Source organism: Rattus norvegicus, chromosome 4 (assembly GCF_036323735.1).
Source record: "Rattus norvegicus strain BN/NHsdMcwi chromosome 4, GRCr8, whole genome shotgun sequence".
In the NCBI taxonomy this organism is placed as follows: domain Eukaryota; kingdom Metazoa; phylum Chordata; class Mammalia; order Rodentia; family Muridae; genus Rattus; species Rattus norvegicus.
In genome coordinates this window covers 58,226,264-58,248,587 of record NC_086022.1, presented here as the reverse complement: position 1 = coordinate 58,248,587, position 22,324 = coordinate 58,226,264, and the positions used below count along the sequence as shown (strand labels likewise).

At 40.7% G+C, this 22,324-nt stretch overlaps 1 protein-coding gene across 2 annotated transcripts in view; it reads right to left on the bottom strand.

Moving 5' to 3' along the window:
- Positions 1 to 22,324, bottom strand: part of Snd1 (staphylococcal nuclease and tudor domain containing 1) — a 399,238-nt gene that overhangs the window by 211,339 nt on the left and 165,575 nt on the right. For both annotated transcript variants that reach the window (NM_022694.2, XM_039108324.2), the window contains exon 12: positions 10,735 to 10,835. In NM_022694.2, coding sequence (NP_073185.2) covers positions 10,735 to 10,835 — 101 coding nt within the window. The remainder of the gene's footprint in view (positions 1 to 10,734; positions 10,836 to 22,324) is intronic.

Here is a 22,324-nt window from a genome sequence, read left to right as displayed (position 1 = left end):
AGTGTCAGGGGAAAGTATAACACAGTTACTTCTTGATTAAAACAGGAAAAAGATGTTGCCCAGTGCTAAGCTGATACTTTTATTTAAGGACTAGGAGGATGGCCCAAGAACTGTGAAAAAAGTTCCCCTTGCTACTGACTTGACACTGATGGTTGGTTGATAAATCACAATTTCAACACAATGGAAGCACAAATTAGAGCAATAGCCTGCTGACTCTATCTGTACTCAGAAACATCAGGAAGCCAAAGGCTCGACATAAAATCCTGAGAAAGCAGTCTCAAACTCCTTCACTATCTCACTGCTCTCAAACATCTACACTTTATGTCTGAGACCATGATGCTTACACTAAATCTCTCATAATTTCTTATCTCTCCATATTTTAATTCATTTTCACTGGAGGCAGAAAAATTCATAAAGGATTCTACAGTCTGCCCAATCTGTTACACTAAGTTGATACTGGTCCACATTTGCCACTTCTTGGCAGGTAGGCACCTAACACACAAAGGACAGGTGGCCCACACAGTTCCTGGTGTCATTAAATGGCAATGGTATGTGACGGTTCTTGACACACTGAGAACAGCACAGTCCACTTACTTACACTTATGTGAGAACTTGGCAGTCATTACTGTCTGTGTGAACAAAGTGCTTTACCATCAAACAGAGGGTAAAATCTAGACCATAATCCAGTAGGACATGTTTGTTTGCTGGTCTTTGAGGGCAGATATTGAGGGAGGTGGTATAGGATTTGAACCCAGGACCTAAATATATTAGGTAAAGAAGCACCTACCTCCCAGTAAGCACTCAGTTCAGGGACTATGTTAAATGAATGCTCTGATTTATTTGGTAGAGACTATTATCTAGGGCTGGGGCTCATAAGGATATGTGACAAACAAGAATGGCATAAACAACATGGAAAAGATTTGCTGCACATCAGTAATATCTGAGGGAAGGAAATGGCTAGACATGTGAGAGGGGCTGGAGAGGGGAGATGCCACTAGGTCAACAGTGACCGCTGAGTGGAGAGAGTGCTCAGCCGAACATTAAAATACATTACCACATTTAAGCTTTATAGTAGCGGCATTATAATAGCACCAATAATATCTCTAACTTACAGACAACAAGCTGAGAACCCAAGATTATACAGCCATCTAACGATAGAGGTTTTTTACTTCATGTCTGTTTTACCTCCAAAGTCTACATGGGAGGGGAGGGGAGGCCATAGAGATCCAAAGGTCTCAGCAGTGCTGCTATTGGGCCTGGGAGAAATGGAGAGAAATCAACCCTATTTTTTTTTAACCTTTCTGAAAGTGTCTCTACAATTTGTATTACTTTTTAAAAGACCACTCAGTATGAACTGCAGCCAGTCTCTTAAGCACTATCACAACTGGGAGATAGAAACATCTGGAAAAATTCCATTCCTGTATCCCTTAACGCACTTTAAATGTGCTTACCACAGGAATTATAAAGAGGAAAAGGTTTGAAAAGCAGCATTTAAAGGACCCAGATGTTTTGGTTAGTGGTAAGCATCCACATGCTCCTTCTTATCACATCAACTGCAGTAGCCATAGAAATAAAGAAGGAAGGTCAGAATGGCTAGACTGAAAACTGTCCACAACTCATCCTATAAGGCTCAAACAAAGAAAAGCATAGTCAACACAGAAAAACAGTAAAGCTCTGAGGAGAATGGACAGGTAGAAAGCACATCAACAACATGGCAGGAAACCTTAGATTCAGAAAGATGGACAGCAGAAGGGGTCAGACTGTGGAGAAATGGCATGAACTCCAAGAAGACAGTAAACTACAAATACAAAGGACTACCCCGGGGAGGCTCTGAAGACACCAGGAAGCCATCATTCAGAAGAGCTGAGCAGAGGGAGCACTCCTGGGTCTCCCTGAAATCCACAGAATCACCAAAAACAGAAAGGTCTGGTCTAACACTTGGCAAAAACTCCACAAGTCCCTTAATAAGCAGGCATGTTATTATAGGCATGTCTGCCATCCCATAGTTGAATGTATGATCCATAAAACATAGGTTGTTTGCAGAAAACCCTAAAAAATGAAAAGGCTCATGAGAAAGAGCTGCAAAATTTTCACTTAAAGCCATGGATCTTTGTAGACCATGGACTTACTAAAAGTACACTAATAAAATTGCATCAAACATTGAAATGTCTACTAGCAGAGTGCTTTAAATTCTGCAGGTTTGCCTGTCTCCTGCTCCTTCTAGAGGAGATTTGAAGAGATGGGTGTTTTGGAAACAGACCATTTTAAGCAAACTAGAGAAAATGACACAACTTCCCATCAGTCCATTGTTTTCACATAAAACTTTCTGCCTTCATTGCCACCTTACTACAGAGGTCACCCATGCAGAAGACTAGAATCCACTAAAGTTCTCACACCTTAGATGAAAAGAAGCTCAAACTATAGATTCCTCAATTTAGAGCTCCAGACTTGTAAGCCTGCATTACTCCACAACTTTCATAAAAGGTGAGAAAGGTAGCCTTCATTTTTAGTCCTTGAGAAAAGCATTTAAAAGAATGTGACTTCCAACTTGACAGCAGAGCCAGTCTCTAAATTATCAATTAGCAGCTGTTTGTCCCAACTGCAGATAACAGGAAATTTCCTGCTCCAGGCCTGACATTCGGGGAGTACCTTGTAAAGAAGACCACTTCTGACATAGCCTTTTCACCTCTCCCTTTCCTCTCTGAGATGGTCTGACGACATCCTACTTCAACTACTGAGCAGCTGCCTGTCTCCAGAAGTATTTGTCAAAGTACACAGAACACTTGGGACTCAAGAAGAAAATCAACAAAACGAACGAAGAGAACAAATCAGTCATAGATGAACAGGTGTTCATTCTTTTAAGCAGTACTCAGAGTTAATAAAACTGTGTTTATAAACTGGAAAGATGGTACTATAATAGTATATTCAAATAGAAATTAAAGTGCTAAAATAAATCAACCAAAATAAAGTGAGCTCCATCAACTGAATAGTGTGTAAATTTTGTGAAGTGGAAATCTTTCTGGTTTTACCAACGTAGTTATCATGCCTTACACAGTGCACATAATAAATACACAATCACTCTACAAAGACATGAAGAATCAACTAATGGGTAACTAAATGAATAAACAAACACGGTAATGAATAAGCACAAAAGTGAAAGTAAGTCAATTGTGTGTGACTGGCTGGGGTGTAGCTGAGGCGGGTTTTCCAATGCTGCAGGGAATGTGAAGGAAGGTCTCCAGACAAAGACAGCAAAAGGTCAAACACAGTTTACAGAAGTAAAGGGGAGAGTTCAACAGGGAGAAAGTAACCCAAGAGAGCAGTTTTCAAAGTCTCCTAAAATCCATGTGTGGTGCTGGGCACACAGCGTTTCTAGCACTCAGGAGCTGGAAGAAGTGCACTGAGTTCAAGGTCACCTTAAGCTACATAGCAGGGCCCTGTCTCGAGACCAAATAAAACAAAAGTAAACTTTTAAAGATGGCTGCTCTTTTAAACAGTCCAGTAAGTATGCAGCAGTAATATATACCTGGTAACAACTTAAAAGCATTTCAGTAAACCAAACTTAAATAAAAATATTGTAAAAACTCCAAAACTTCAAAGTTCACACAAGTTGTTTTACAATTTGGTCATTTTGAAGCTAGAATAGTAAGAGTTCAGCCCATATGAAGATGGTCCTAAACACGTGGGAATTCACATAGTTTCCTTTTCAACATATGAAAAAAAAAAAAAAAAAAAAAAGAAGGTTTTTCAGTGAGATGAAAAGAAATGCCAGAGTGAACCAGGAGGTAAGCAGTAGGTGACCATGGGCACAGAGAGGGAGGGTGGGCAGAAACCATGCACACTTCAGGTAGACCTCGGTACACAGACTGCTCTGCCACAATTCTAATAGAATTCCAATGTCCAATGTGGTTATATAGTATAACTACTATGGAGGCAGAGGTAAACTTTAGGGATACATTTATGGACAAATTACAGAAGACAATTAGGTTGACAGAAGAGAAGTACAATAAACGCTATATATTATGATCACAGAAGAAAATAAAGGTGTTTAAAAGGAACTTGAGTTTGCCATTTTCCTTAATATTCAGAACAGAGCACAGCAGTGTAACAGTGATGAGAAATAAGACAACGTCACAAGCCAAATGCTCCTGTCAACGTGGCTCCGGAGGCTCCAGAGCCCACCTACAGCAACCTGGCAGGAACAATGCTAACTGAATGAATTCCCAGAGCTTTTCCACCCTGAATGAACCAGGACAAAGAGCGGGCAGGTTTCACTGAGTGGCTCCTGAATGTTTCAGTCAGTTGCTGACCTAGCTAATACTTGTGAGAATTAGTTCTCCAATAATAATTCACCCTACTTCCAAGTGGTAAGATAAGGTCTCTTAAGGTCTCTACCTACCAAAACTGGAATAAAAATTAACCTTTTTATGTCCCGAATAAATAACACTTTTGTTTCTTGAAGAAAAGCTCCTCATAAATATTACCCGGTGAGTTAATATACTTGAGGAAAACAGGGGGAGTATGTCTGAAACCCTATACTTAGGCTGAGGCAAAGGAGTAAGAGTTCGAGATCATCCTGCATTACATGGTAAGTTTGAGATCAGCCTGGGCTATGGAGGACTATTCTTTCTCTTTTCTAGCGAAAGAAGGAAGAGGGGAGGGGAGGGGAGGGGAGGGGAGGGGAGGGGAGGGGAGGGGAGGGGAGGGGAGGGGAGAGAAAAGGTCAGCTAGAGAGATGGCTTAGCAGTTACAAGCTTACAAAGGACCTGAGCTAGGGTTCTGACAAACATGTCTGGCAGCTCCCACTAACTCTACCTCTAAGGGATCCAACAGCCTCTCTCCTAAACACACAACATCTATACGTCCAAGTGCAGATTCCGTGCCACCCCCCCCCCCCACATCCACATACTTGAAAATAATTTCAACGGGTTAAAAAATGGCTCAGTGGTTAAGGTTGTTCTTCCACAAGAGCTGGGTTCAATTCCTGGCACCTAAATGGTGCACTGGCTCATAACATCTGTACACTACTTCCAGGAGATGATACCCTCTTCTGGCCTCCATGGGCTCCAAGCTCATGAGTGATGCCTAGACATGCATGCAGGCAAAATACAATGCACATAGAATTAAAGAATAACACACAAGTCTCATGGAACTCCTCCCTTGTTGGGCCTACGTCTATCAATATTCCAAGACAGCCTTCCCTGAGGATTAATTTAGTGATCTGAGGCAAAGCCTCATTGTGTCTCAGGCTCTCTCTGGTCTGCCCTGAACCAAGAAAGGGAGAGTCCTAAGTTAGCTCAGGAGGTACGCAAGTCCTCCACAGCCGGGCAGTCTGCTCAACTGCTACTGTAAGAAGAAAAACAGGGGAAGAGAAAGCTCTATATAATCTGTACATCCACAGGAGCCACTATGAAACGTTCCCCTGAAGCTCCATAAAGCAGCAATGGCTACCAAGTAATCTGAAACCAAGGGCTTTAAAAAAGCAAGACGTGGCAGCATGAGCTGTTCAGAGACAGTCACAAAATATTTGAACAAAAGAGACAGATTTGTCTGAAACTCAACACTGTCTTCCAGACTCCAGTCCTGAATTTGTTCAACTGTCATGTTCATGTGGTGCCTTGTGAGACAAGTCTCTTCAAATGATTGCTATACTTGAGTTATCAGAGAATAGAGTCAACTATTTTCCCAAGTATTGTTAGCCACTTACAGACAGAGACAAAAGCCAATGGAAGTCTTTCTATTACACAAAGTGAAAATTGCATTAATCAAGTAGCCTCCCAGAAAACAATCTAAGCATCTCTTTTAAATACAGTAGGGTTGGAGCTCAGTCAGAAAAAAGAACTTCAAGAGGCTACTTTGCTTCCAAGTGTAGTTTGAAAGAGAAATGGTGCTGCTCTGATTAGGATGTAGAACTGAGGGGGAGATTGGACAGGGAAGGTTTCAAAGCTATGGACTCTGGAGACTACATGACACTTATTCTTACTGTGACTTGGTTGTGGTGGTGGGGTTCAGAGGGAGGGGGAGAAGTTTACTCTTACAGAGCGGAGCAGGACTTAGCCCAGTGCTTTAGTGGGACAGCTGCAAACAGTGCTCCTGAGAAATCAAAGCAGAGGAAAGCGGAAGTGAAGTCAGCCCTTTTCCTTGGGAGTTTAGAAGTTTGGCTCATGTGACTACAGGAGAGTGAAGCTCTAGCTGAAAAATTCACTACTAGAGAGTACTCAGAGCAAAGAGGTCACCCCAGAAGCCCTAAACACACACAGACAGCTCCTCAGATGGCAAGGCCCTATGCTCAACACTGGTATCAAGATGAGAGGCAGAGGCAATGAAGGGGCCAAGAAGGTTGAGGCAGGGATACAGAGGCACACAGAGGCACAGAGAAAAAAAATGTTGCAGAAGCCCAAACCATCTCTCTCACAAAGCAAGCCTGTAAGGGATGAGCCAGCCAGAGTCTCCCCACTGTTTGTTTTTCATATGCCTTGAACCAGCCATTCCTTACCTGTCTAAAACGTGGGCCTCTCCAACATTTCCTACCACTATAACATATGCCATAAATTGAGAAACAGTGGGGAAATGGCTTGGTTGACGAATGTATCTTTATGTATGACAGATTTTCAGGGATGAAGTTGGGGAGACGTGAATTTGTGTGAAACTGAACTCGTGTTATAATTTTAGGTGTCTTAATATAAGGATGAACAAATAGTCTTATAATACTTTTCTTTGAATGTATGATATGCATAAATATGAGCTATGAGTTAATAGGTTTTATGGATTTGCCAAATTGGAGCTCAAAGTAATTGGGAAGTCCAGCACAGAGAAAGGTCACCCCAGAAAAATCTCACTTTTCAAGAAAGCACTGGCAAGAAGGAAAGAATGAGATTTTAATCACTGCAGCTAATTACATAGAAGACTAAATCACAAGAAGAGTTATTTAAGTGTCTTAAATACAATAAGAAGTAATTAACAGGCAGCGCCATCTTGACAGCTACACATCACAAACCAGGCCTAGAAAGACCAGCTAATTCCCAACCCGGGAGCAAGAGAATGAGAAAGGACTCAGGGTTTGGTCTTTTTATTTTTTATTTAAACTGTTTTGATTAACAGATAACAGCTCTTGCCAACTCCACAGTGAAGTTAATCAAAATTTAATCTATTAGAGAAATGATGAGCCCTGTTTGCATTGATTCCCTTGAGGAGACGACATGAGGAGCTGAAGCCTGGGTGACACCAGCAAGGGCCCATGGGAGCCCAAGAGTCACCTCCCTCCCATATAAACAAGAGGGAAACCATAAGGGTTCCACTGAGCCCTACTGAGAATACAGACAGTGCACACATTTTGCATGTGCAGTACCTCTAAAAGTCCCCTTTGAAGTAGCCCTTTGCAAGACACCATCTCATCTGCCTTTTTTTTTTTCTTGTTCCCCTGGAATCATCGACTTCAAAGGAGCTCCTCCAGTGAGAGCCATGAAGTGTGGGGCAAGCTTCATGTAGGCATGGAAGTCTGCAGAGTAATTTAGATGGATTTCTCTCTTCTTTACTCCACACCACACACTGGCAAGCCACGGCAAAGCCTGCCTTCCAGAAAGAAAATGCTCACCACACACCTTTAGCCCTTCCCTTAACATACCCACCTGTGACCTCAGCAAATGCAGGAAAGGTGCTTGTGAGAGGGATAGAGGGCCACTCTCCCAAAACTGAACACCTCACTGAATTTGTTCAGTTACGTGCTTTGTTCCTAAGTCAAGATTTTAATGCTTGTGCTTGTATTTTAATTATGCGTTTCTTTAAATGTCACATGAAGCAGTGAAATATACACGCACAGGAAATGTTTATGAAAACTCACATGCCTTAAAAGCTGAGTAGAGAGGAGCAGCTGAAAACGGCTGAAAATAGGTGAGGCACACAGCTGAAGGAGAAGAGGTTCAGAAGTCTAAGGTTCTGCTGTTAGTATTTTTGAATCCTCATTTCAGACATGCTGTTCACTGGGACACCAAGTAAGTGACCTATGTTTCTCATGTATTAAAGAACTAAATATAGGAGCCAGTGAGATGGCTTGATGGGTCTAGGTACTGTTAAGTTTGATTCCTGGAACTTACATGGTAAAAAAAGCAAAGTCCTTCAAGGTGTCCTCTGACCTCCACACAAACATACAGGAAAATCTTTGCTTAGGTAAAATCTTTCTCTTTATACAGTGGTTTTAAATATCTAACCATTATACCCGATAAAGAGTTCTTAATACAGATTATTTCTGAATATAAGCTAAATGCTTGAATTTTACTAGTAACTCAATTTTCTACATTATTATTTTAGGTTTATTTTGAACTAAAGAAAATTCAGGGGTAAAAAGAGAAAAACAAATACAAACCAAGATGAAGAGAACACAAAGCCCTTCCTTCCCATGCAGAAAGCAAGTATAGAGGTCTACCTGCTAGGGAAAACCTCCCTTTACCACCAAGCTTTTAGAACAAGGAAAGGAGGACAATTTTTAGTTACTAGCTCTGCTTAGATAGAAACAATCCAAGTGGTGACTTAGCCTAAGGCCTTCCCTTGGCAAGCCTAAAGACATAGACTTGACAAATCGTTCAATGAAGTTCTTGGAACTATCATCCCATGGCTACTGGGACAATGGGTAGAGTAGAAGAGAGAAAATTCCCCAATGCCAGGCTGATGACAGTCTAGGGAATGATAGCTTCAATGATGCTGGAACTTCTAAGTCAAGACTGTATCAAGTCTCTGCTTTCTAGATACACCAAGGGTACTCAAGACACAGGATACATAATAGAAGATATAGGATATACAAGAGACTCAAAGAACTGAATGGACAAAAGCAGGTGAATGAACCAAAACAGGCAAATAACTGGAATAAATATTTCTCAAAAGAAGGCATACAAAGGACCATTTTAAAAAATATCTACCACTATTAGTGATCAGACAAACAAAAAAAATGCAAGCCAAAGGGACAAATGCGAGTCAGAAGGGTCACGATCAGAACAATATCAATATATAAATACAAAGGCTCCAAGTGCTGGGGAAGAGGCCTCTCCAGCACTGCTGGTGGGGTGTAAACTGCACAGCCATTACAGAACTGCTGGGGAAGTGCCCCTCTCTCATTCCACCGAGCCGCTCCACTTCTGGAGAAATAAGAACCTGCCCAGCTTGCGGAGTGATAAATCAAACTTGCACCCGAAGGTCTGAGTCACAGGGCATAGCCACAACTCATCATAACATGGAAATACTTTAAAGTTGGCTGTTGCGGATTATCCTAAAAATTTAAGAATCCCAAAAAGCCAGTCCGGGAATATCTGATTTTAGACAGTGTAAAGTTATTTTTAAATCGACTTTGGTGGTATGAGATAATCCACTCTGATGAAGTGTTAAATGATGGTGGAGGCCATCTGCCAAAAATAAAGATGTACGTTTGCACAGACGTAAAACTGGTTGCCCCGTCATTAGGAAGCAGGAACAGCAATCTACCGAGGCAAGTCCTGCTTCTTCCAGTCACAACTTTAATACAGGGGAATTAAACCACCAGCACTTTCCAATGGAGAACCATACAGTCGGTTTTAAAGAATTGGTGATAAACTGACAATAGCTATTGTAAGTTATCTGAACAGAACGATGACTAAATTATCATATAGTTTTCCACATTTCAAGATGCTATCTGGCCTGTGAAGAGCTGGCTCCTTATAAAAGCTGGGCTGGTGTGAAGGCAGTGACATCAATTACCTACACTGAGATTGTCCCACAGAAAGGAAATCACTGTGTGAACATTAGCAACGTTAATAAACACAGGAGTGGAAACTGTCTAAAAATAGTCCTTTCCAAATGCAAAGGCAGCAATGAGGGGAAGGAGGCTCCTGCCTGACAGGAGAGCTCTAGCAGCTCCACAGTGAACCACCATATCTTGTAAGCAGTTCTCCTACCCAGCTTCACTGCACATTCAGTAAGACTGTTCTGCTGAAAACTCCATTCTTTGCCTCCCTTTAAAAGAAGAGAAAAATACCAGTTTGGTAACAAATAGCACTTAAGACTGTTAAGGAGATGGAAACAATGACCATGCTGGTATATTTTATGCAAAGTTAGAGTTGCTACTGGGGACTGAGTGATTGTTTTAATATTTATTGTGAAAGCATAGCCCAGCAGGCTTCCTCCTTCCTCTGTCAGATGCCTCCCCTGAAAGATTCCACTCATCAGCCAGGCTACCCAGAGACCTTAAAATATAGGTGGGGCACAGCCACCACAATATCTCTATACAAAGAAATGACCAGTTAACCTCTCTTTCTTTTTTCTTCCCCAATTTATATTAATGGGAGGAAGTATTTAAAATTCACTTTTCTAAAACAACATGAAGAAGTTCTTAACTAGTTTTGAATAGTACCTAGGAACAGCTTGATAATAAATAGCATTATTAGTAGTAATAATGTACTTCATAGGGCCAAGCACACAGAGTACAATAAATCTTAAATAATAACAATAATGAAAGTATATGATTAGCTAATGAGTGATTATAAAGTACTTTAGAAATATAGTGCTACACAGGCACATAATCATAATCCACTGGGTTAAGTGCAAGAGAGAGCAAAACAGGAGGGAAGAAGGGGGGGAGGGGAGAGGTAGGAAGGGAAGAGGAGGGGGAGGGGAGGGGGAGGGGAGATAGAAGGGCAGGTGGGGGCTGATTGAGCAGAGAATTCAGATACTTAAAACCAAATCCAAGTCTCTGCCAGTTGGAACACTCACATTCCTCCAATGGTGACAGTGGCACAGGTACGCTCAGAAAAGGCAGGCACTGTTTCTGTGGCTGGGCTGGCTGGTCTAATGTAGTCCACAGTCACACTGACCTGGAAAGAGGTAATTGAGAGTTAGGTTTGGGAGTCTAGCACAGCTCACTGGCAGCCATGGCACATGAGCACTCAACTCAGGTGAACTTTGTGGATCTAGGATTAAAAACAACAAAAAGCAAACTAGCACCCAGCAGAAAGAGCTGCAAAAGACATTAGACAAAGGACAGTACCCAGGGTACAAAAACGCTCTTGAAGTTTAAATGGACAATTTGATTAAGAAATGCCTGAGGACTCAAACAACTCGAAGAAAACATACAGATGACAAGAAAACATTGGCATAGATGTTCCACTCCAAATGTCACTAGGTAATGGCAGTTTTAAGCAATGAAATATGAGCTGAGGATTGGGCTTACTAATAAAATGTGTGGCCACCACGTACAAGACTCTATATGCAATCTACAGCAGCGCAAAACTGCCCCCCCCAGACTATATGCTTAATGGGACAGACAAATTCCAGATCAGGAATCAAACACAATGGCTTCAAAAGAGTACGGAACAGAAGATTTCTCGTTTACACCTGCTGGAAATGTAAAACACGTGGGTATCAAACACTGGAAGAAAGTAGTTTCTTAAACAACTAAGCATAAATTTTATTCATAAGTAGGGGTCCTTAAAATTCACTAGAGAGGTGAAAACTTGTCCACAAAGCAATCTATACAGGGAAGCGAACAGCAGCTCTGTTCATAGCCGACAATAATCAGAGGAGTTATGAGAACCGTCTGGAGAGGAGTAGAAGCTGCTAAATCCTGGTGACATTCTTCAGCACAGAAATGGGGTGCCATGCCATAGATAAGACACAGAAAAACCACAAATGCTTATTATTAAATGCAAACAGCCCATCTGCAAAGACCTCAAACTGCACGATCCCAACTGTCTAACCCGGTTTGTCAATTTGAGGAAACCTCTCTCTCTCTGGTGTGGGACACTGTATATAGGCAGGGGTTTGAGCACAGAATGCATAGAAAGCCTACATATTCTGTTTAATTTTGGTATAAACCTAAAACCACTGTCAAAGAATAGTTTATATTTAAATAGAGATTAAGCTGGGCAGTGTAGCGCACACCTTTAATTCCAATGCCCAAGAGGCAGAGCAGATCTCTCTAGTTCAAGGCCAGTCAGGGCTACACAAACAAACAAACAAACAAACAAACAAACAAACAAGAAAGAAATTAAGAGAAGCACTGAGAACCCAAAGAAGTCAATTGGTTGAACAAGGAAAGCTCCAAGGAAATTCCACTTGATTGATGAGAGTGGTAGAGTTCTTTAACGAGTACCAGATAATATGGCAAAATACTTCTTAGACCGTTTCTGCATCAAATATCTGTGTCCAAATCTATGACTTGCCTCCTTAGAGAGACTGCGTGTGATTTCAGTCTGCCCTAACCTCCCCGGACCAAGTGAAGAACTATCAAGAAGAACAAGATGGCAATCACAAGGATGCTTGGATCTGATTTCACAGTGTGTAAATCAAAGTGACACAGCTAACTAGGTCTAATAGCAACACAGATGGAGTTAGGAACGTTTGTGGGGGAATTCGGGGCATGCCAGGACAGAAGAGAGCAGAAGAATCTTTAAGTTTCCAATGAACAAAGGACATGCATACAAACAGAAAGCTGCAGGCATAAACCGACTACTGTACAATACATGAATGTGGGTACACTGAACAGTACTATTCTTTATGAAATGGTTTACTATAAACCATTTGTGTCACTACCAATTACATGGGATCCATTAGGGTCATATCTGTATGCTTGGTTTGGGCTGTAGCCAAGCTTTATCTATTACACTAAAGACAACCCTGACTCAAGCAGCATGAAGCCGTTCCTGAGTCCAGAATGCCTTCTCCAAGCACCCACCTAAAGACACAGGCATGAAGGTCGGCCACATTTCTGGTCAGCACCATTCCAAAATGTTCACTTTGCCCTTCAGAAATGTTTTAAAAAACAAAACAAAGAAGGACTCAGAAGATGTCTAAGAGGTAAAGTGCTTCCCACAACCACAAGGATTTGAGTTCTGTCTCTGACACCCACTTAAAAGAGAAAGAGGTCAATTGCACATGCATGTAAGCCCAGCACTGGGCAGCAGAGACAAGGTGATCCCTGGGGCTTGCTGTACAGTCGGTTTGCCCAAATTCAATAAGAGATCTGCTTCAAAAATAAGGAGAGCAACTGAGGAAGACATCTGACGATGACCTCTATCTAATTTACACACACACACACACACACACACACACACACACTTCAAAAAATTTACATAAAGAGACAGACATCTTAAAATTTTGACTGTCAAGTTACAAACCTGATCATACTTCTAAATTTGAGGGGAACCTACCAAACAAAACCCAGGAGCCATATCAGAGACCAGGCACAGAAGAGCTGAGACAAGGTAAATCTTTAGTAATAAGGATGGCCCCTAAAAGCAGGTGTCCACATTCAAATTATGTAAATACAAGGAATGTGGACAGATGGGGGTTAACCAACAAATACTTCAGGGGTTTTAAGCTTCCATGCCTGGTGCTAAACTCAGTTAATGTAGAACAAAGTCAGGACAAGGCATGGGAGGGTCGCACATAGAGCAGGCATGGGGGACTCAGTTACTAAAAAGTACTCTAGCTCACTTGGAACTCTGCAGAAAAGGCCTCCCAACATATCTGCAAAAGTGAGAGGCTAGGAAAATAATAAGAGTATGAAGCAATGGCAAAAACCACATAGGTGGTCAAAATGTCAGCTAAATACCAAAGGCAGTCAAAACATGGAAGAAAAGCTATCTCAGGGCCGTAGACTGTGAAGCTCTCAAATCTCACCCAAGAAGTTTCCTACAACTTACAACTGACCAAATTACATAAATTATGTGAACAAATGATTTCGAGGTACTCAGCCACAAATGAGAAATCTTTATCATACCCTTTTCCCAAGTCTCAGGGGCAATCACAGAAGAGGGGCCAGGGAGATTTTAAGAGCCAGGGCCATGGAGGAGTAAAGCAGTGTCTTCTGGATGTGCACGGGTGGCTGCACTCATCAGCTCTTAGCAGCTGTGACGGCCTGCTCAAGACATGCACAAAGTCAGCCTGGTCTAAAGTCCAGCAGAACAGAAAGAGGTCCATCAGACCCACCTCAACTGATTTCTGGGGAAGGGAGAGTTCATTTTCCTAAATGGTGTGGCTTCTGGCACGTTACTCATAATCCAGTGGATGTTCCATACCCAGAAGCATGTGGGCTGCAAAATGAGTTCATGGGCTTATGAAATTTAAGAGGAAAAGAGGAGGTGAAGCTGGAGAGGTAAGGTTGTGGGCAAAGGCTCTAGGAGGAACTGGGAGATGAGAATAATATGATCTGGATACACTGTATGAATATTTCAAAGAATAAACAAATTTTTTAAATACATGGAAATGACAAAGTAGACATATCCCTCAGTTTTGAATAACCCATCCAACAAATTCAAGCCCCATCCAAAAAAAATCAAGCAATAGGAAAGAACAAAAATCACCACTGATTAAAAGATAAAGGAAGTGAGTCTCAGTTACCTTGTAGCTGCCAATGCCAACCTTGTTCCTAAGCCATGATGGGGATGGGCATAGGGGAGCAGCCACAAGCACAGAAACAGTGTACGGAGCATTCTCCCTAGGTCCACAGGGGTTGCGGTTGCAGAGGAGTAATGATGACAGAAAACCAGAGTGAATGCCTGCGCTTCCAGGCCAGGAGACAAGCCTGAGGTGCTGCGCCCAGGGGAACTGCCTTCCAAGGGAACCCGTGGGAACACACCTCCCACCCACATACTTTAATCTGCAATAACCAGAAGAAATAACAACTACATTCATCTTTCAATTAATTATTTCCTATGTCAAGAGAAAGAGAATTGCAAATGAGTCAGAGATTAAAGAGCTCTTCATGGCAGCGACATTATTAAAGAAAATCTCAGATACAAATGAGGCTCTGGGAATAGCCCACAGCCAAGATACACACCTTCGGGCTACTATGACAAACCAGGAATTAAAGTCAATGTGTAATTAGCATTTATGTCCCTCTCCTGTGGATTCTCAGATCTGTTCCTCTGCCTTGGAGTTTTTCATCTCCAGATATTCATCACTGACCTGCCAATCACTCTTTCAGCTGAAGTTCAAACAGGTTCAATTAAAATGACGGGAAATGCTAGAAATGTCTGTCTGAATAAAGGGTGACCTAAATTCTCAGTTTATGGTAAGTTCATATGAAGTGGCCCAAGTTAAAGAGAAGAAACTGATTAATACAAAGATGGCCCTTTCTGTTTAAGGGAAGGTGCTCTTGATAACAAAAGGATAAAATGTGAATGACCTACCCTCTAAAGGCAAAGCAGAAAGAAAAACAATCACAGATGTAAATCCATAGGTGTTGGATTTACATGTGTGCAACATGTTCGTGTGGAAACAAGGAACACTAGACTGGGAATGTTACAGTACCATTTAGCTGTAACACTGTAAAGGATAAACCTAGCCAAAAATGGTGTATTATATCCCAAGTTCTTAAATATTTGTAATTTATACATCCTTGTACCAATTAACTGAGACACAGAGAGGGGAGAGACGAACATGTCTTTCGTTAAATCAAAGGTTTGGCATAGAACCTGCAGCTGAGCATATAGTAAATATTTGTTGCATGAATGAATGTATGTAAACAGGAATATGTTCAGGCATAACATTCTGGAGGACATCTTTGAAATGAGAAGGTTGGGCGTTTTAAAGGCAACCTGAAAAGTTGGCGAGTCTGGTGTTACATACCAAGAAGAATGATTTCACCTGTGGGTGATGGCAGCCTGAGGGAGGGAAAGTATTTTAAAATTGTGATGAAACTCCAAAGCTTAACAAAAAAGTAACTACCATGAGAGACAAACAAGGAAAATTATACATTATAGTATTTCTCATAAAATTTGTTCCTCGAAGCTATGAAAGAACAGAAAGCAATCTAACCAATCATTGGCCACTACATTACAGAAACTTCTTTGAGTGCAATTACAGGAAACCTTTGGAGAAACTCAGTCTACATTTCTGTCTCTTGTAAAGCCAAAGCAGTTAGTATAATAAAATCACGTTGGACCACACTCTGAGCATCCACGGACATTCTTCACATAAGTAGTGACTAGAAAACATCAAATTGCCAAAGAACTAGATAGGTGCTAATTAAATGCGAAAATGTGACGTCCCTAAGCATGAAAGATGGGGAAGCAGAAGAACTGCACACTCATAACATTTCCAGGCCATAATGTAAGTTTACCTTTAATATAAAGAGAGCTGTGATGTGAAGCTGGTTTGTATAATTACCACATAATCCCACCTATTAGTCCACACAGTGAACCATAAATTCACTGGAAGCTGCAAGACTCTGCCTTTAGAAATAAGTTCTGTAATGTGTTTGTTCTCATGGCATGATTTGTGGGTAGTTACAGAAAGCTTCTATGACCCTCTGACACACAGAAGGTGGCACCATCTGGGCCTAAATCCAAGTCACTCTGACTAGACACAAAGGTGAGTAAAGCGGAGAGCATGCAAGGCCAGGTAAGAGAGAGCACAGGCCGTGGCACAAACTGGGAGCACTCAGAGGGTTGGCTCCTGACGTCTCAGAGCAGCCCTGTGAACTTAGAAGAGCCACTCGGTGTGGCTGTGTCTGCCTGTCTCTGCTTGGAAGAAAAGCATTAGTATGCATAAGGGAACAGGACAGGGCGTGACTCAGAGTAAGTTCCATGAACTTATTTTTAGATAAACAGGTCCTGATTTTCTCAGAACAGTGCCTATCACAGAGTAAGTGTTAAGTAACTATGCATGAAATAAACAAACACACCTATACTTATATGCATAAATAAGACACATGTTGACTTAAGTCATTAGACTTCTGAAATCACTAGACAGACAGACTCAATTAAATACACTTTTCTCCTTAAGGAGTCATAGCAAACAAGAATGTGTACCTCATACATATTCATCCCAATTTTGAGATAAGTAGGGCTTATTTTAAAGAAAGATACACTATTTAGTATTTATTTAAACGTTTTAAGGATTAATTTCACAGGTACTAGTTATTGGATATTTTATTTACTGAAGATAATTGGAGCAGAATGCTGTGAACCATCTCAATTAGTAGGTTAACTGGAAAATTCTGTGCAGGGTGCTTCTTGACTTTTTAAATGAAGAAGACAATAAACTTCAAATACCATAAGTACATTTGCTTTGGACTTAGTAGGACCTTCCATACATAATATTCATCACTATTTAAATTAATTATGCATCCTTAATCCTTTCCTTGTAAAAAATACCTCATGTAATCATTTTGAAAACAGTCATAGTTTTTTGTTTTTAAAAACCAATTTGAAACCAGTCAGTCATCCACTCATGGGAATAAAATAACTTCCAAAACCGTTACTGATGAGGCCCACTGGTCCTGTTTCCAGGCATAACCTCTGTTGACCACCTAGCAAAATGAGCTTTTCACATATGATCATGTATGGAGCTACACGACTCTCATGAGACAAACTTACGTGCTGCTACTCACTTTGTGAAAGACACAACTATGCCACTTGGTTTCTCAGACACCCCCTCCCATAGGACCTACTGTGTACCACTTGGTTTCTCAGACACCCCCTCCCATAGGACCTACTGTGTACCACTTGGTTTCTCAGACACCCCCTCCCATAGGACCTACTGTGTACCACTTGGTTTCTCAGACACCCCCTCCCATAGGACCTACTGTGTACCACTTGGTTTCTCAGACAGCCCCACCCCCACACCCCATAAGGACCTACTGCAGGCCACTTAGTTTCACAGCCTTTCCTCTTTTTTAATGAATTTATTCCAGACCCTTTCTGCCACTTAGCATGTGTATAATCAGACTGGAACGGGGACAATGTTGTAAATTGTACTGAAAATGAGATGCAAACAAAAAAAATCAACCAATGTGAAAGCCCAGGAAAATATGTCCGTATTTCTAATTTTGCTGGATTTTTTTACATTTTTATATAATAACAATGTTATTTTGAAATTTAAAAAAAAAAGACATAACTAAACACTGAGAGCTACATGTGCATGCTTACATTGTGCTAGTAGAAACAGTAGTCATTAAACAGTGGTCTTTAAAAAGAAACATATGAAAGTAATCTTATTTCACTCAAAATTTACCACATACCACCATATATTACCACTAATAAAAGCTAAAAGATTTTTTATTGTATAAAGAATTTAATATTTGGTAAGTTTTGTGTGTGTGTGCATATATACATACACACACACACACATACACACACACACACACACACACACACACACACACACACACACACACACACACACATATCACATCTCGATTTGGACAACCCCATCCAAGTACTTGAAGCCACATATAGTAATGGCTTGAGTCACTTGGTACTGTATTCCTAGCCTAGGTAAGACATTTGTAATGCACAGAGACTCATTTATTTGATCTTTGTTTTTGTGTGAACTTATGTGTATCAGGTGCATGCAGGAGCCTTATTGAGGCCAGAAGGGCACTGGACACCCTGGAACTGAAGTTACAAGCAGTTGTGAGCTGTCGTGTGAGACAAGACGAGTTTGCAAGAGTTCTTAAACTCTGAACCCCCTCTCTCTCCAGGTCCCAGTCAAGACTTCACTTTGATCCCTGTTATATGATCCTACTTCTTGGTTCTAATTTTCTCCCTTTATTTACCCCTGGGAATTTTTAATATCTTCTGATTTTATGAGTCCTTGTGAAAACTCTGCAAGCAAGTATGAAAAAATATGGTATAAAAACCAAAACTATTTATTCTCTATTTTAAAAAGTCTGATTAGACTAGAGCAATATATCACATACTTTGGTAATTCTAAAATCCAATTCTGGTATCTGAATACATGTGTGTAAGAATCAGAGGGCCGTCTTCCAGCTTTCTAAGTATAAAATAGACCCTGTTCAACTGTTTTGTTGTTCTTGTTTGTTTTCCTGTTTCTGGTTGTGATTTTGGTGGAAATGGGAATTGAACCTAGGACTTTAGCTTTTGTTAAGCAAGTGCTTTGCCCTAAACCACACCCTAGTTCTGGTTCAGTAGTTTCATGAAAGTAACTTTCAATGATGTTTTCTAATACCACAGCTGGATTTTTAAAAATTAACTCACGATTTGCCAACACAATTGTAGTCTTCTTTACCTTAAGGTCCAAAATTTATTCTAAGACAGGTGGTAACCAGTCTTGTTAAATCATGTTAAAAATAGCTGTGTAAGTTAGTGGTAAAGATGTCTGTTGATCTGCAGATATTATTAAACAGAAAATGAGTTATCTTTACATATGAGCTATTTGTCTTTTTTAAAGTTTTAATTATTAAAGCTGAAACTTATTTTATTCAGCCATCTTTGTATATTTATGTCTCTTAAATCAAAATAGCCTTTATAATAAGCATTCATAAAAAGTTACACATTCTATTGCTTCATCTACACTTCAACAGGTTGGAAGACATAAGGCAGTGCTCCTAGGCCACCAATGCCATACCTACCTGTATTCTGGAACGCTCCCTTCCACATCACTGCAACCAGGTGCTAAGGCTGGTGGTCTACTCTCCCGTATCTATGCTGCTCTCCATCTACAATCCCCTCCCACCTCCTGCGCACAGATCTATTTTTAAGCCTGTTTCCTTTTCATCAATGGGCTAGTAACCTATACTGCTTACAAACCTTTAAAAGCCCAGAGGCAAATAGCTTGCTTTCTTGATGCTTTTCTAACAAACGAGTCTCCAACATTCCCCATCCCACCCCAAGCACATACATATCCTAACTTACATGGGCAGATGCTTTTCTCTATTTTGAGGGGGAAAGTAAAATACAGCACACACAGGGCCACAGGAGATGCTGAGAGTCCCTAGCTGACATTAAGTATTCTTTAAGTGGGCATCATTGCTGGCTGATAAATGTTCAGCTTGATAAATATTTAATTAGAAGCATACAGAAACTCATTCAAAAATACATAGTGACACATTTTATGTAAGGGGTCATTTGAAACCGGCAAAGATTTCTGAAGCAGTGATGGCTACCTGACAACAGATATGAAATCAGAACGACCTGAAGATAAACTGTATCATTAGCCATGGAAACAAACAGGAGGAAACATGGCTTTGAAAATGAAAATTATTTTAATTAAACTTGAGGATTTTAGAAAAATAGATCACCATTTGCTCAAAATATCCTTAAAGATGCCAACATACTCATTAAATTTGACTCTTCTTTTAAAGAGGTTTTTTTTTTTTTTTTCTTTAATGTGCCCTGGTGTTTTGTCTGTATTCATGCATGCTTATATGAGGGTGTCAGATTCCCCTAGATCAGGGGTTACAGACAGTTGTGAGCTGGGGAATGAACCCATGTCCTCTGGACGAGCAGCCAGTGCTCTTAACTGCTGAGCCATCTCTCCAGCCCCAAACTTCTGTTGATTTAAGTCATTTTTTTCTTCTTTTATTGGATATTTTATATATTTATATTTAATATGTTATCCCACTTTCCCCTCTCCCATCCTCCCTTCCCCTGTTTCTATGAAGATGTTCCCTCTCCCACCCACCTACTCCCAACTCAACACCCTGGCATTCCCCTACACTGGGGAAATGAGCCTTCTTTCGTCTTGATAATCCCACAAATATAATTAAGGAGTGTAACTGGTGTTTGCCCTAACATTCCATTACTTCATTATTATGTCACTGTCATGACTCCAACCCATAACTGTTAACACCAAACTGCTCGTCTCTAAAGACTGGAAGGCCCCAAACTATCCCCTGAACCCCTTAGCATGTTCTAGCTCATTCCTTATCACAACTATAGCTTCTCATTGCTTTCCCCAGGGACAGAACTCAGGGGTGGGTCTTTTTTCTCTTCTATATAGTGCCAATCAAAGTTATCTGTGTCCAAAATTCCCAAGGTCACCAGCAGTCAGGGAAAATTAAATCACAATGTCTAGAAGTTTCCCTGGAGGAATTCCAGTCACATAAGCAGCACAAGAACATAGAGATACTTATGCCTTTGCCTTTGTGGAAAATGCATACAATGTCACCCAGTTTTTAAAACAGACATCAGTACTAAAACTAAGAGAAGATGATTAGAGGGAAGATGAAGAACGCAGACGTGCTTAATAGCTTATAGATTACTGGAGGAGAAGGAGGAGGATGACAATGATGACGACGACTAGGGAATGTGCAAGAGTAAAACATTGTTACATCTGTTAATAAAGCCAGCCTATGAAGATTTGCAATGTGTCCTCCCCTCACTATGAAGAAAACTTGAAAAGCCTAGGCAATAAATGAATAATAAAAGTATTCACTCAGCCAACAATGTCACTAGCATTCCATTGCTGTGGGAGCAAGGAATGGTGAGCTGGTATGGAAAAGGTACCCTGTGTCACCACAGTAGAGGACACTCATTCCCTTTTCTCCAGCATGCTCAGGAGCTGGTACAAAGAAGCCATTATGCCTAGCGTTAATGCAGTCAAGGAAGTTAACTAAAGGCCAATGTTCAAATGGTGAATTGGCCTCGTAGAGCTGTATCATGACCTTAGAGAATTGCACAGAAAGATGTAATCATTCTTTAGGAATTGTTTGGAACAAAATACAGTCTGATAATAGATTGCTTGGTATTAATAGATCACTCTGTATCTTATTCTTACTTCTGTAGCTAAGTAAGCATTTTAAAATAATTGACCTTTCTGGGGACCAAACTCAGGCCAATAAGAATGATATAGGTAAGTACTACTCCACCACTGAACAAAAAAAATCAACTCTAGGTATTTCTTTATATAGACTAATGAATCTTCCGGGCCTCTCCCCCCAGTTCTTATCTCTAAGTTATCAGATACACCAAGCAAAAAATACTACTTAGGTTCCTCAAAAATCTAGTCTCCCCATCCAATCCATCAATTTATTTCTAGGTAAACATTTTTAAAAGTGGAAAATAGGGTCTTAACAAAAAAAATCTGAATGTCCACGTTTGCAGAAAAATTAAGTCACAGCAGCCAAAATGATGCACAGAGAAATGTGCATCTGTGGATGAACTGATGAACTAAATGTGGCTCATGGTGCTCAGGCTCAAAGGAAGAAAACTCTTGACATGTTACAACATGGAGGTAGGATGAAGGCTTTATGGTAAGTAAAAACAAAGTAGTCACAGAGAAGATATACAAAAAGAGACTCTGAATGTCACCACTTAAGTGAAGTGACAAGAGTACTTAAGTTCAAGAAGACAGGAGGAGAATGGAGTTTGGCAGGGGCTGGAAGAAAGGATGTTTAATGGGTATGGTTTCAGTTTCCCAACATGAACAAGTTCTTGAAATGGATGATGGCTAGAGAACAAGACACTGCAAAGCTACACTACAAATATTTCCAAAGAGGACATTTTTAACCCCACCAGACTCAACTGTCCTCGTGTACCTTAGCAATGGTTTAGTGGCAGTTGAGCTGGCAGAGACCAGGCAAACCCAGGCTTCAGTTTGACAAACAAATGAATTA